At 36.2% G+C, this 16,361-nt stretch overlaps 1 protein-coding gene across 1 annotated transcript in view; it reads right to left on the bottom strand.

Moving 5' to 3' along the window:
- eIF5B (eukaryotic translation initiation factor 5B) overlaps positions 1 to 16,361 on the bottom strand; it is a 530,511-nt gene that overhangs the window by 171,619 nt on the left and 342,531 nt on the right. The window contains exon 17 of the mRNA XM_090397300.1: positions 15,510 to 15,671. Coding sequence (XP_090253426.1) covers positions 15,510 to 15,671 — 162 coding nt within the window. The remainder of the gene's footprint in view (positions 1 to 15,509; positions 15,672 to 16,361) is intronic.

The following is a 16,361-nucleotide window of genomic DNA, read 5'->3' as shown; positions in this document are numbered from 1 at the left end:
TCTCCTCTCAGTTATACAGCTTTGACCCTTAAGCACCACTGTTCATATTTATTGCATTGAAATAACTGGCCAAAGTCCAATAGTTCACCAGTAGTTGTCTTTTATTTGGGACACATTACATAAAACACACATATTCAGTATGTTTGGAGCCAGACAGTAAATGGTTGTTGACCGTTGGGTGTGTGGTAGTCAGTTTAACAGAACTCTGTCCATAAAAATACCTATAAATGAAACATAAGGCAGAAACAAAACATCTAGGGATTGATGAGTGATCTGTGAGATTTGCATCTATGAAGAGTGATTCTGAGCGAGATGGATGGGGTCATCGATCAGTTGGATTGCTCTCTTCTTGGTAGCATCAATCATTCTTAGGGTTGTTTTAGGTGAAATATCCCAAATGTGTGAGCAGTATTCCAAGATTAAATGGATTTGACCTGTATAACTGCCAACAATAGTGTTAACAATGGTATAGGTTAGAAGGAATAGTGCCTCGGAAGAAAATTACACCTAGGTTTTTGGTGGGTGAACAAGGTATGGCTGAGATGTATTTGGATCAGAAAAGTCTTGATATGTAAGTTAGCCTAAGAAGAGAAATTGTATCATATTTAGATCTGGATATTATCAGGAGTAAAGGAAAATGAAGTGAGAATTTCTTTTGAGAAATTAGATAGATTGTGTTTTGGTAACATTGAAGTTTATACAGTTATCTTTGTTCAACTGATAAATAGCAAGGAGGTACACAGTTTAAGCCATTGGTTATGGAAAATCTTGAAGTTGCTAAGAGTTGTGCCTTAGAGGTTTGTTAAATGAAGAAGAATGACATGTACTCTGATTAGCATAGCTCTAGATAGGATTTTAGGTCAGGGGAGTAGTTTATGTGATGCAGGTAGAGCAAGCAAGTGATGAAAGTACAACATCCTGAGGTACCCTGAGAACAGTTTTGGAGAAATCTGAGAAGAGAAAAAATTTACCATTGGATAGTAGTTACCAAGCAGGCATCTTGCCAGATCAAAATCAGATGTTCTAGAAATGCCAATGTCAGAAGTGCCCATTATTTGAGTTTCTCTGAACCTTTCCAAAAGTGGGTGTTCATTGTTAAGAGGTTGGCTATATATATTAGAGAGTAGCAAATCCATATCACTCATCACAAATTAACTTGTGAGCTTTCCAGATAGTGAAGAAATTTGCTGTTGAAAGTAGTACTGTAATTTTTGGCATCTCACATGTAAGAAAATAATTGGACAATAGTTTGTTAGTTGGCTTTTATCACCCCCCCCCCTTTTCCCTTTTTTGTAAAGACAACATGGGGTAGGTGTTAATAGCACAGTAGAGGGATGCCACTGGGACATAACTTCATGTCTAAGGTGTTTGAGGTTCAGACCGCAAAGAAAAGTATTTCTTTGAGGTCTGAACAATGATGAGTTTATGGTTGCCCGGATCTTTTGTCCCCTCTAAACCTCTTTTGCCACTAGACTTTTTTCATTACATTACACTCAAATACACTAGACTTTTTTCATTACATCATAAACTACTCTTAATATGTCTAGAGTTTCACTTACATTTTTGCCTAACTTTGCACAAACTTGATGTCAATGCACTCTTCTAAATTCCATTCACTCCTTTTTACCACTGAAAGCAACAAAGATGCACATGCCAATTCAATCATGGCTTGTCAACTACTAGCTTGTTCATTTTGATATTACTTAAGGCAATAGCACAAACATGAGTCACATGGTTCTCCAGACTTGTCATATACAAATACACTACATTAGGAGAGTAAAGAAAATTATAATGCCTGAGTTAAGCAAAAAGCAAATTAACGGTAACACAGAATACCTGAAAAAGACTAATCATGGCCATTGCATGCAATTATGTACACAAAACCACAAGTATACAAAGATCACTTATTCACATGGAATTTGCTGTGAGACAAAAAGGCCACTCAGGAGAGATATACATATCAAAACACACCAAGAATATAAGGGAAAAACAGGGCTACCTGCACATACAGAGACAAACCATCATGTACTATGGTAGTCAATGTTCTCTCTAAGCTGTGCGTGCACAAAATTTTTTGTTTTCAGAATATTTAATTTATGGTCAATAATTTTGGAATATACTAGAAAAATGAATTTCAGGTGATTCTCGTTATACACAGGGTTGCATTCGAGAATTGGCATGTATATCGAAAACGAGAGGCTTATAAACATGGAATAATAGAGGTTGCATTCATAAATAAGGAGATTATAACCTTTCAAGATTAACTTAATTGAAAATGCACTTATTTTTGCATTCATATTAAGGCATAAAAGTAGTAAATAAAATATTCAATATGTATAAAACTAATAATTATTAAAGTAGTTCTTTATTTTCATGATTAATACATTGTAACCACATCTTTATCTGGCATATTGAAGTCGAACACTCATAAGAGGCTGAAGGCTGCTTCAAGAATCTCTCAATGGAAGCCTCGCGTGAAGTTTCTACTTCTGATTATAACTTGTTAGCATGTATCCTCCTCCTCTATGCTTCAAAGACAAATTTATGAAATTCTTCAGTAGCAACATGAGCTGCAGCCTCTCCAGTCATGTTGAGATTGAGAACTGCTATAAGAGTTGCTCTGCATTCCGTGAACCACCCACAACTTGCAGCAGGAGTCAGTTGCTTTTCATCTTTCATGAGATCTTCATACAAATTTTTCACCTTCTCTTGTCTGGCCACCCCAGACAAAGGCATGTTCTCCTGGTTCTGATGCTCAATCTTTATAGCCAGTACGCATGCTTTCAATTTTCTCTTGCATTACATTGAGATTTTGTTACTAATCGTGGATGACTGAGCACATTGTATCAAGCCATTATCACCACAGAATCAGTCCCATGGCCCTTTGATTGTCAATGCTATGTTCACCTCTATTAAACCGATTCAGAACTTCCAATTTCATCTCTGAAGAATTCAATTTCTCAGGCCTTTTTTCACTTCATTTTTGTTCACATTCTTCTTTTCATTTTTAGTTTCCTTTCTTGCCAGACATGTTGCTCAAAGGAAGAAAATAAATATCTGTAAATCATTTCTGAGCAAGAAGTGATTTACAGATAAAGGCAAATACCACATAGACCAATACAAAGTAGGGACACAAAATGGACACTGAGCCACTGAACATAATAGATGGGGTAGGCGAAGTGCATGCACGCAAGCTTCCTATCTTGTAGAGGAAACAGCGATAGTTCTTATGTACCACAATAATAAAACTGAGTATATGCAAAACCATGGATAATTAAATGGCATATAGCGAGAGTTACCTGTATATGATAAATCACACTTTTCACTTCTTTCATTTAGTAATTTCTCCAAATGTCTCCACTCCAATATTACTTTAACTCATTCCAACTTAATATATTCTAATAAGTTATTTTTAGCCTATGTCACATTCTGACACTGACATCAGCAAATTGTAAAGGCATATCTGTTTAGTGTCCACTGGCTACACTAAAGGTGAGCAACCCTGTGGCCAGCGGACAACACAATTGTGGCCAATAGTGTTTCTGGAAAAAGTTAAAATTAAATTGATTATTTTATTTGTATTATAAAATAATATTTTTTGTATATTTTCACTGGTAAAATCTTATTTTTCTAATTCGCAAGTTTAGGAATCAACTTTATTCAACATTTATTGTTTATCACAAATTTGGTAATATGAAGCAACTGCACTGCATCGAGCAAATTGTTTTCAACAAGTGTAAGTAGGTAATTGTGCACCTCTGCATGCTCTTGCAAACATATTTATATTGTGTAACTTGAAGTGTTTAAATCAATTTCATTTTAAATCCATAACATGGATAAGTGGATAATTCAAAAATAAAAGAATTCAGAAGATGATGGTGAAAACTAAAAAAGTAAAGATAATTTAAATGATTCCAGCATTGCTGCCGAAAGGAGAATGGCGCATGACTGGAAAAATATTAAATGAAAATTTAACAAAAGTTGGGAGTTGAAATATGCAGTGATGGGAGTAAATAATAAGCCAGTGTATCTTTTGTGTAACAACAAAGCAACACTAACAATTTTCACAGCAAATTTGAAGTAAAATTTCAAGTTGATAGCCAAAATCAGTTTAATGAAATTAGCACCTAAAAGCACAACTATTTTGATTAAACTAATATTCTTCAATTATCATTTATTTTATTTTTGCATAATGTGGTCAATGTTGCTTTCATTTGCCATAGCTGTGGCCACTATGAAAAATAAGTTGGTCATCCCTGGTCTAGACAGTAGTCACTTGAATTCATGCAAACGGTGATGAATTTTTGTAGTTATGTGTATTTAAGTTAATTAATTTAGTACTAGCAATTTTACAGGTTATAGCTAGATGAAGAAAGAGCAACATTAATATGAGAAATGTTACATTAGTGTACAATGAGTCCGAGACTGGAAACTTGTGCACAAAATGTTTTTCATGTGCACACGGGCCAGCAAAAATTAGAGGGTATGTTGATAATAGTGTACAAAAATGGTCTAATAACTACAGTTTCTTCATCAGATCATTTAAAGAATGCCTGCAAAGGTTACAAAACCCAAATCAATGCAACAAAAAGCTAGGCATGAATCTGCACAAGGTTTGGTCATCTCATTTAAAAAAACCTGGTGCACACAGATCTGGCACTAAACATCAGCTAGCCATTAAAATACACATGAATCACATGCCCTCATCATGATTAATTCAAATATTCTGTGTTACTGTTACAATTAATTTGGCATGATGGGATTTTTAAAAAGGCATATTATATGGGTGTGATTATGTTTGGAGGAACCAATGAGGCTAGATATCTTGGAGTATGGTAGACAGGAAGTTGAAATTCAAAGGTCACACTGCAAAAATTACAAATACAATTCAAAGAATAATTGCAATGCTAAAACAAACACTGACACATAAGGAAGCCATTCTGCCTCTTTACAAGGCCTTGATACAACTCACTTGGACCACTGAGTAGATTTGGTCTCTTGGTTTCTGAGGGAATGAAGATGAGGTAGAGAGAGTGCAAACAAGAGTTACAAAGACGACATTGAGATTATGGAATGTAGATTATGAGGATGAATTGAGCATATGTAGACTGCATACCAGACACAGGTACTAGTTGGAATTTATTATATGTAAGGTGGAGAAAGGACAAGGAGCATGGAAGTAGAGGTTGGATGCAGTTAAGGAAAATGTGAAAGCCAGATTTTTCTCTAGCTTTCACAGAGAATGAAAAACAGTATGCCTGTTGAAGTGGCGAGTGCATCTAGAGTGACACAAGGTATTCCAATTTCCCTTTGACAATTTTTGTTAGCCTTTTCTCAAGTATGTTTGCACAAATCTGGAACACTCAATAATGAAAATTATGCTGTAATTTTCACATTTAATTTTATTTCCTTTTTTAATATAATAAAGGAACTATGGGATATCTTCTCCAACCATCTGGAATTCTACCTTCTGAAACCACTGTAAAACTTTTCTAACTCCACATTTGGGCATTTCTGGTATATCATCTACTTCAGTCCCTTCCAGAAATATTTCAGGTTTTTGATGGCTTTTTCCACCTCAAATACTAATATGTACTCCTGACTGCATTCCTCTTGAATATGATTTTCACCACAGTTCTCTCACTGTTTATTTCATTTAATAAGCTTTGAAAGTAATTATTTGACAGAATATCATTATTTTAATTTTTACCTTTATCACCTGATTACCTTTACAGTACTCTTTCCTTCATTTCAAAGCTTTTCAATAGCCTTCAGAACACTGCCACCTTCATGCTATTCATCTCCTTATTCTTATTCACTTAGCTACTTTTACACATTACTTAATTATCTCACTTTTTTTTTTCTTCTGTATTCTCTCACAGCATCTGCTAACTTGATAGGAACTTTCGATATGTATTCTTCTTTTTCAAGATTGCTTCTAACATTCTAGCATCTGTACACTAAAGTTAAGATTTTTCCATCCTTGCAAAATGCATCATCATGCCTTAACTGAATTAATGTTTTCTTCAGAGTTTGCTGCTCTTGTTTTAAAATACTTTCATTTTTGAATAATATTTGTATAGTTCAGTCTGTGGTTCACTTCTTTTTAAAACTGTCTTGCATATTTTTCTTTTCAATATGTTATTCATTTTTTATTCTGCTTCTAAGTGATAATTACTTCCTAATTCAAACCTTCTGTATACACTAGTGCATCCTAAACTAGCATGAAGATATCACTATGAACAATAACACAGTCAACAAGCCCTGTGTTTTCTCTTCATGTCAATTTGTACATGCTGAAAGTTTATTTTTCACTTGGTTAGAGTATAATAAATTTAGTTTAATCCTTTATCCAAGTGTGAGCAAACAAAGTTTGCGCCTGAAAGTATCTTCAGGACTGGAGTAAGGTGGTACAACACCAGGGCACTCCTTGCTAAGGTGGAGCAAGCTACCAACGTTCCTATCTCAGTATCTCCCATAATGCAAAACACATCTCCTTGCAGATATGTCTAATGTTATGCATTAAGGGAAGGGCCACAACCCAGACTAGTTTCAATCTTTATTGAGGTCTCTTCAGTGGGAGCCAGGCCCAAGTGGAGATACCACATTAACATTAACATTAATATTTCTGGCTAGATGGGTGAAGCAAAATTGCTTTTCATATTCCCCTTTGTCTTGTAATGGTAGGACTTTAAATGGAGTGTTTGTGAGCTTTATGCTCGCCCATTGAGGACAGTGAAGTTAGTTGTGTTCAGCTGAACTTAAGATAGACGTTGGTCTTTTATATTTGTTGATTTCTTCTTCATTATATTCCGAGGCTTCCTTGATTAACGGGTTTGGGTGGTTACTTGTCTTGGTAAAGAACTTCTCAGCTAGATTTTTGAGAAGGGAAGAGATATAAGGGATATTAACTTCTCTATGGATATGGGTGTTTCTTATGTACCAGGGGGCATCCAGAATCATCCTCAGGCTCTTATTCTGTAATCTCTGAAGTTTTAGAATGTTTGAATTTGCGGTGTGGCTCCAAGCTGGGGATGCGTAAGTGATAACCGGTCTAATTACCATCTTGTAGATTGTTAATTTTGTTTGCATATCCAGTTTACTTTTTCTGTTGATCATAGGGAAGAGCTGTGCTAAGACGTTGGATGTCTTAGAGGTAATGTAACTAATATATTTGCTGAATAGGAGTTTACTATCAAGAATCACTCCAAGATATTTAACTTCAGTCTGCCTGGAATCTTTACTCCCAATAAATAAATATCCTCCATGGTGTGAATTTTCTTTCTAGTGAACAGTATGGCTGAACTTTTCTGGGGGTTAACTTGGATCCTCCAGTCTGCCATCCACTTTTCTAAGGTGTGTATGCTATTTTGTAATCTTTTAGTTGCCAGTTTTGGGCTCAGTGATCTTGCCATCAGTGCAGTATCATCTGCATATAATGCAGTGAATGTTCTTGGGTTCAGAGGGATGTCTGCTACATATATTGAAAACAGTAGAGGTGCCAGAAGAGATCCTTGAGGTACGCCTGCCAAGATCCTGCGTCTGGTCGAAACCGTTTCGCCTACCCTGACCTGCATGTATCTGTCTTTCAGGTAAGAATGTATTACCTTTATTAGCCTGACTGGAAAATTAAATTTTATCAGTTTGTAGAGAAGACCTTGATGCCATACTTTATCAAACGCCTTCTCTGCGTCGATGAAGATGGCAACTGTATTGAGTTTCCAGTTGAAACCTTTAGTAATGATTTCTACCAGCCGGTGCACTTGTTGGGATGTACTATGGGGCCCTACGGAAGCCGAACTGTTCATTAGGCAAAATTCCTAACTTATCTGTTTCTGCTTGGAATCTTGAGAGGATCACTTTCTCTGTTATCTTTCCGAGGCAGGATGGAGATACCAGACAGAAGCATTAGCAGGTCATCTCTACCTATAGGAGTTGCCAAATGGTGTGCCACCCTTTTTTAATAAATTACTCTGGATTTAGAGAGAGATGTTGAAAGACCTGCTAATGCTTCTGCCTGGTGACTCTCATTTTCAGAAAATATCTTTTCTCTTGGGATATAATAAAAATATAATATATCAGAAGACATGAAATTAATTTTTGTTCTAGGTGTTCATCAGAATTTTCTAAACACCCCATCGTACGTGGAGAATAAATACGAGAGATGACTATATGAATTAGCGATGAATTAGCAATGGTGATTGGTAAGATAATGTGCAAAGTAACGAAAATGCATCATCATCAAATTCCTGACGTACTCTCAGGGATGTACAGGATATGATAGTACTACATGAAAAATTTTCATCATTATTAACTTCCTATCTACAATTTTCCTCCAAATCAGTCTATTACTTGACAAGACTCCAACATTATCAGAATTTATTTTTCTATCATCTAAGGCACGTTATCGTATCAATCCACCTATATCTTGGTCTTCTTCTGGGTTGTTTTCCTGCTAACCTGGCAGAGAACACTTGTTTTGCTAATCTTTCCTCCCCCGTTCTATGAGATTAGCTCTGCTAACGCATTCCTGGATGCTGACAATGTCAAGTTCTTTCCTGATATCCTCGTTTTTAATATGATATTGCCATTGATGCCATCTGTTCAAGCCTCTAATCTTTCTCAGAAATCTAATATCTGCAGTCTCTAGTCTTTGGTCAACTGTTTTACTTCTGATTCAGCTCTCAGATCCATAACTTAAAACTGGTTTGAACACTGTCTTGTATACAGCTAATTTAGTGTTCCGACTAATTTCTCTCTTATTCCATATGAATTTATTCAATTGACTTCCCACCATACCAGCTTTGCTGATTCTGTTGTCTATTTCCATATTTAATTTCCATCTTCACTAAAAATCGTACCTAAGTAGCTGAAATGTTTTACTTGTTCTATAGATTCTCTGTTCACAACGCAGTTGGCATTCTAAAAATCGTACCTAAGTAGCTGAAATGTTTTACTTGTTCTATAGGCTCTCCGTTCACAACGCAGTTGGCATTTTCAACGATTCTACCTATTTTCATTGTCCTTGTCTTTTTATTGCTGATCTTCATACCATATCTATTAAAACGGTTATTCAATTTAGTCAGGGAATCTTGCAAACTCATAGCGGATTTATTTAGAATTATAACATCAACCGCATAAAGCAAAGAGCTGACATTAACATCTCCAATTCTGATATCATGTTTAATACCACTTTCCTTCATAATGTGACCCATACAGATAATGAATAACAGAGGGGATAATGTACATCCTTGTTTGACACCAGATTTAACATTAAACCATCTTCCTGTACTTCCTTCAATTCTAACTGCTGACTTACAACTCAAATAAAGACTACGTATTGAATAGCTTCTCTCTTGGCACCTTGTCATATGCCTCTTCCAAATTTTCAATTCGACAAAACTTAAATACAGATCTTTGTTATATTCCCATGCTTTCTCGACTATTTGTCGTAAAGTGAAGATCTGATCCTGACAGTCTCTATTTGGCCTGAATCCAGCTTGTTCTTCAAGCTTTTCTTCCACAATTCTTCTCAACCGATTCTAAAGTATACTGGCATAAATCTTGCCAGGAACACTCAGTAGGGAAATACCTCTGTAATTCTCACATTCAGTTTTATTTCCCTTTTTATATATGGGTACTATTAGATATTCTACTCCAATCATCGGGAAGTCGTCCCTCTGTCCAGGCTTTCTGAACTATGCAGTGCAGACACTGTAAGACTTTCATACCACCATATTTCAACATTTCTGGTCGAATATCATCTACTCCTGCTGCCTTTCCACATTTCAAGCCTTTGATGGCTTTTTCTACTTCAAGTATGGCTATGTATTCCTGACTGAATGCCTGGTCAGTGTTTTTTACCACTGTGCTGTAATCACTGCTTGTTTCATTTAGCAGTTTTTCAAAGTAATTACCCCATACTTCAAGGATATTTTTTTCTACCGTTTTCATGTCACCTTTATCATCTCTAACTCCTTTTACAGCACTCTTTCCTCCATTTCTAAGCTTCTTTAACAACCTCCAACCACCCGAATATTTTGCCACCTTCTTAATATTTATTTTCCATATTCTTGCCAAAGTCTTCCCATGCCTTTTGTTTAGCTAGTTTTACACAGTGTTTAGCTATGTCAATATATCAATATACAAAATGATGGTAGTGAAAATGCAATTTATGTAAATGGCACAAAAAAACTAATTGAAGGTATGAAAGCAGAGTTGGTAAATATGATACAAGAGATTAAAAGTATGAGAAATAAACTGGGGAGAATCACGGACTTGCATGGGAATGTGAGAAGGATGAGATAAGATTTCACGGTAGCAAGGTACATCGAACACAAAGTGTCTGCACCGTTAGCCTAGTGGCTGTGTGCTTCGCAACCACATGCCTGGGGAAGGAGTGTCCTAGGTTCGATTCCCGTCAGTGACACGAGGAGCTGAAGGATCTTCCTCAGGCATAGCCAAGTTAGTTGGTCTTGGGCATGGACAGCAGGTTTTTTTTCCCAGTTTATCCTGAGGTTTTTCATCCCGCAAAGCAGGCAAACCGGCCTTGAGAACTCAACACTACGGACATAGGATACACCGGGGTGTAGGGCTGACCACTTTATCCCATGAACGGTTTAAGATCCGATGATTAATTAACCCTTGACACCAGAATGTAAAAGAGGTAAAAAGGGAGATGAGAAGGTACAGGGATTTGATAAGAGATGTGGTGAGTGAAATGGTGCACAAGGTCTGTTTTCCGTGAGGTAGAATGAGCAGAATTGTTGAAACATTGGACGAGAGGAGTATGCAAGCAAAAGAGTTGGTAGTGGTAGATGGCACAAATGATTTGACAAGAAGAAAGTAAGGAGGGATGTTGTAAGGATGTTAAAGAGAGTGAAACGTAACAGCATGGTAAGTAAGGTAGTCAATGTTTTGCCAGGTACGACAATGTGCTGAAAAGACGAACGAGAATTGTATGCTAGCAGAGTTGTGTGTGAGGAAAAAAAAGAGTTCGTTTTGTGAATGTGTGGGATGAGTTTGAGGGACAAACACAGCTGTATAAAAGAGATGGGCTACATTTGAACGGATGTGGTGTGAGTCAGCTGAAGAAACTGTTCCTGAAAGGAAGAATGACTGAAGTGAATGTAAGACCTGAGGAAGCAAGGTGTGTTGTGGAAGACTAAGATAGGTAAGTTTGTGAATGGAGAGATGAGTGGTACAAGTGAAGAAGATAAGAGAGAAAGAACACAAAATGGACAGAGGGACACTGTATAAAAGGTGTAGATGTGTGAGTGTGCAAGAAAGGATTATGAATCCTCTGCACTCTCCCCTGTCCATTGCTGTCTGTCATCACTGACATATAGCAATGGACAAGGGAGTGCAGAGGATTCATATCCGAGAAGTTGGGTTAGTGGGACATAGAAACAGAAATCAGCTAGTGTATATGTTTTCAAATGCTAGAAGTATTTGAAACAATCATCATCATCAAATTCCTGACATGTACCCTCAAGGGGTGTACAGGATATGATAGTACTACACGAAAAATTTACATCATTACTAATTTCCTATCTACAATTTTCCTCCAAATCAGTCTGTTACTTGTCAAGACTCCAACATTATCATATCTTATATTTCTATCGTCTAAGGCACTTTGTACCATATCAATCCACCTATATCTTGGTCTTCCTCTGGGCCATTTTCCTGCCAACTTGGCAGAGAACGCTTGTTTTGCTAATCTTTCCTCGCTGATTCTGTTTAAGTGACCATACCACCTGAGATTAGCTCTGCTAACGCATTCCTGGATGCTGACAATATCAAGTTCTTTCTTAATATCCTCGTTTTTAATATGATATTGCCATCGATGCCATCTGTTCATGCCTCTAATCTTTCTCAGGACTCTCATATCTGCAGTCTCTAGTCTTTGGTCAAGTGTTTTACTTCTGCCACAGCTCTCAGATCCACAAGTTAAAATCGGTTTGAACACTGTCTTGTATACAGCTAACTTAGTGTTACGACTAATTTCTCTCTTATTCCATATGACAAGAGACATAAGAAAAAGATATTCCATATCTTTTTCTCCCATTTTCATGTCACCTTTATCATCTCTAACACCTCTTACAGCACTCTTTCCTCCATACCTAAGCTTCTTCAACAAACTCCATAATATTTTGCCACCTTCTTGATATTTATTTTCTATGTTCTTGCCAAAGTCCTCCCATGACTTTTGTTTAGCTAGTTTTACACAGTGTTTAGCTTTCTTACATTTGTCTCTGTATTCTCTAAGAGCACAAGCTGATTTATTTGCCAGGAACTATTGATATGCTTTCTTCTTTTCCTTTACTGCCTCTATAACTTCCTGTGTCCACCATGGAGTTCTAATTTTTCTATCCTTGCAGACAACTTCACCACATGCATCTCTAGATGAATCAATCAGGGTTTTCTTCAAGGCTTGCCACTAAATCTCCAAGGTTTGGTTCCTGTTCTCAAACTCTTTCATTTTTTTCTTCAATAATCTTTGTGTATTTTAGTCTACAGTTCACACCTCCTCAACTTTTATTCGCTTTAAAACTTTCTTACATGTTATTCTTTTCAATATGAAATTTAATTTTATCCTGCTCAAGACTAAATAGTGATCACTTCCAATTTCAAATCCTCTGTAGACTCTGGTGTCCTTCACCAGGGAGAAAAAATCACTATCAACAATAACATAGTCAATGAGACTTTTCTTATTCCTTGCCTCTTCTCTCCATGTGAATTTGTGTACAATAAGCAATCCATGTCCTGAGCAGAAATCCAACAGACATTTGCCATTATTATTAGCTTTGCTCTTTTCTCCAAATTTTCCCAAAATATTTTTGTATGTCTCACACTCATTTCCTACTCTGCTATTTAGATCCCCAACAAGGACCAACTTTCATTTTTCAATTTGTCAGTTGCTTTTTCTAAAGCCTCAAAAAATTCCTCCAATTCTACCTTAGTAGAACCTTCTGTGAGACCATAGGCACAAATAAGTCTCATTGTCCAGTTCTCCATTCTCATATTTCCCCACATTATTCTACATGAGACTGACTGCCATTCAAGAAGATTAGATTCGTATTTTGTGTTGAATACTATGGCTACTCCTTCTTTTCCTTGATTGTTATTGTCTGAATATAACATTTTGTATTTATTGTTCAGAAAGATCTCACCAGTTTTATGTCTTTTTTGTTTTAGTCAACCCTATTATGTCGATCTGGTACTTATCTAATTCCTCAACTAGCTCCGTTTCTTTGCCATTCAGGCTTCTTATGTTGGTAGTACCAATCTTTAACTCTGGTGATGTTGAGTTGGGGTGTGTTTTCAGATTTGTTTCAGTAGCTGAATTTTTGCTGTTTGCCCTGGCTCCCTGGCGAAAACAACGGAGGCCTTGTTTAACTGGGCGACGCCCCAGCCAGCATGAAATTTTGTCATGTTGTACCATCATTTTGTATTTTGGTTTAACCAATAAGAATACAATTTGGTCGACTAAATCCCAAATTGCCAGCCCATCCTCGTTCGTTCAGTATCCAGGTAGATATCCAACAGGGTGCACCATGAGAAGGTGAGGATTGGACATATACATACGTAAGAATTTGAAAGCTAAAAAAAATACTGTATTTACTCGAATATAACTCTAACTTTTTTCCGAAACTTAAAGCTAAAAAATCTTGTTGCGAGATACGTGCAGGAATTTTCGGAAAGAAAAGTTTTCAGAAGAAAACTGAAAATGGTGCAACTTACCAAGAGGCTCCTATTCGCTATCACTACTTTTGGCATCGAGAAAAGTTTCTTTGTGTGCATCATCAAAGTCATCTACCCAAATAGCATCATCTTCTTTCCCATTATTTCAAGCAAAAATTATCAGTAATTTACAAGACTTGAGATACGTAGAGCAGTAAAGAACTTCATATGATTGGTGCAGTATTAACAAAAGAACGCGCGAACCAAAGACAAATTAGCATTTCAACAGTTGAGTTGAAATGCTAATTCCCTTCAACCGAATTCCATAATATCTGAAACACATTCACTATATATTTCTTAGTTTTAACATGATAATGACAGGGGTGGTGTCAAGCAAAACCATATATTCCACCGGCAACATATGGTTCTGCTTGGTCTATACAGCAGTTTCTGTTGGAGAGGGGATGTGATTCATTAGTTGGTGCTGTTTTATCCTGGTTGTCTCTAATTGCACTGTTTGTTGAAATATATAACGATTCCTTTAATTATACATAGCAGAAAATTGCCACGTACCCCCCCCCCCCCCCCCATTTAAGTCAAGGTATGAGCTGTGCATGTGAGAGTGGGCCCTCCCATGATGGAGGTCTGTTGATAATAATTTCACATTCCTCTAATTCTTGGCCGAGCAGCTGTTTCAAAAGTTTGAAACAACTGTCAGGCCAGTGAAACCTTATTAAAATGGACCAATAGAAGACAAATATATGGATGCTAGCATTCATGTCACCTATAAGGTTCAGTTTGGGCAACTTTTAGTGTGGCGGCGAGTGTATTCCCGTTAAGCTCTCTGGTCACATTTTGCATAAAACTTTTATAGATTCTGTATTTGGTTCTGAAATAATGTCGGATTTAATATCCACTTAATTTATATAATTTTGCATTGCCAAAGTGAAGCCTTTTTGGTTCTTTATTTTAGTAAATACTTCATGCACTGCCCAAGAGTTTGCTTACAGAAAACACACTTCTCCGACGCTTCAAGTTTCTTAGTACTGAAAGTTTTGCTCTCTTAGGTTTCTACCTGGTCTCTGATGAAAACCAACGAGTTTGAAACAGCTGTCAGTCAGTAAAACCTTATTAAAATGGACCAATAGGAGACGAATATATGGACGCTAGTGTTCATGTCACCTATAAGGCTCAGCTAGGGTAACTTGTAGTATGGCAGTTAAGCTCTCTGGTCAAATTTCACATGAAACTTTTATAGTTTCTGTATTCGTCTTTGAAATAATGCTGGATTTAACATCCACTTAATTTATATAATTTTGCATCGGCGAAGTGAAGCCTTTTTGGCTCTGTGTTTTAGTCAACTGGATATAGTTTGATATTTGCAAATATTATATTTAAGTGTAACTGTTTTCAATGTATGAAAACAGTTAAATAGATGAAAGGAAGTTCTCGCAATTTTATGTATACATAGAATTGCAAGAACTTCCTTTTAGCAATGCATCTGATTAAAATCTATGTGTGATGAATATTTGTCTTCTAAGTTTTCAGTTAAAACTGATTAAATTTCATTATGATATGGGATAATGTGCAGTGAGGGATAGTAATATAAGCACATCATCATTACATTTACAGTCAACTACTGCTATAAGCCCCCCCCCCCCCAACACATGGTTATAAAAGTTTAATATTTCAAGAAATAATTTTTTAAAATAGGTAAAACAAGAAAATCTAAGCATGAATTTCAAAATAATAAAAAGCATGTGGCAATCGAACATAATTACTAAATGATTCAAATATTGTACTCATCTAATTTTAGGAAATCATACCTTCACTCTTAATTCTTTCAGTGGCTGAGGCATAAGAAGGGAACGAATCTGAGTAACTACAGGACCATCATGCCCAGCTAGTAAAATAGTATCTCCTTCTTTAAGTCTTCCATTGACAAGAATAACATCAATAGTAGTTCCTAGACCAGGAATGGCTTTCACCTTAAAAACAGCATTTTAATTAATATTTTATTAATTTTAAAAGATAAATTTGTAATTGTATTTTAATAGATATATATATTCTTACATTCTTGAAATATATTAAGTGATTTGCCACTCAACTGCTTACTATATATAACTTATTAAGATAAATAAGGAAATTATCATACAAATGTATTTTTTTTAAATTACATTCTTGCATACTAACATTCATTATTATGACAACTGAACCTAGAACTGTTTTTGGCAAACATATTGTACATACAGCAAAACACTGTTTTATCTATAATAAATTTAGTTTAATCCTTTATCCAAGTGTAGATAAACAAAGTTTGCGCCTGAAAATATCTTCAGGACTGAGGCAAAGTGGTACATTTGTTGGCACCTTGCAGCAAAGGTGGACCAAGCTCTCATCACTCCTTGTCTTAGTATCTCCCATAATGCAAAGCACATCTCCTTGCGTACATGTATAATGCTATGCATTAAGGGAAGGGCCACTACCCAGATTCGGTTTCGACCGTTACTGAAGCCAGACCCAGAGGTGGTGATACTAAGGCAGAATTAAGGTTATACTCAGTCCTAAAGATACTTCAGGCACAAACTTTGTTTGTTTACACTTGGATAAAGGATTAAACTAAATTTATTATAGTCTAACCAAGTGAGGGAAAAAAAAAACTTCCAACACCTTTCTCT

This window comes from Typopeltis vanoorti, chromosome 8 (genome assembly GCF_054136105.1).
Source record: "Typopeltis vanoorti isolate ZY-2024b chromosome 8, IOZ_Tvanoo_1.0, whole genome shotgun sequence".
Taxonomy (NCBI): domain Eukaryota; kingdom Metazoa; phylum Arthropoda; class Arachnida; order Uropygi; family Thelyphonidae; genus Typopeltis; species Typopeltis vanoorti.
This window is presented reverse-complemented; position numbering and strand designations above follow the sequence as displayed.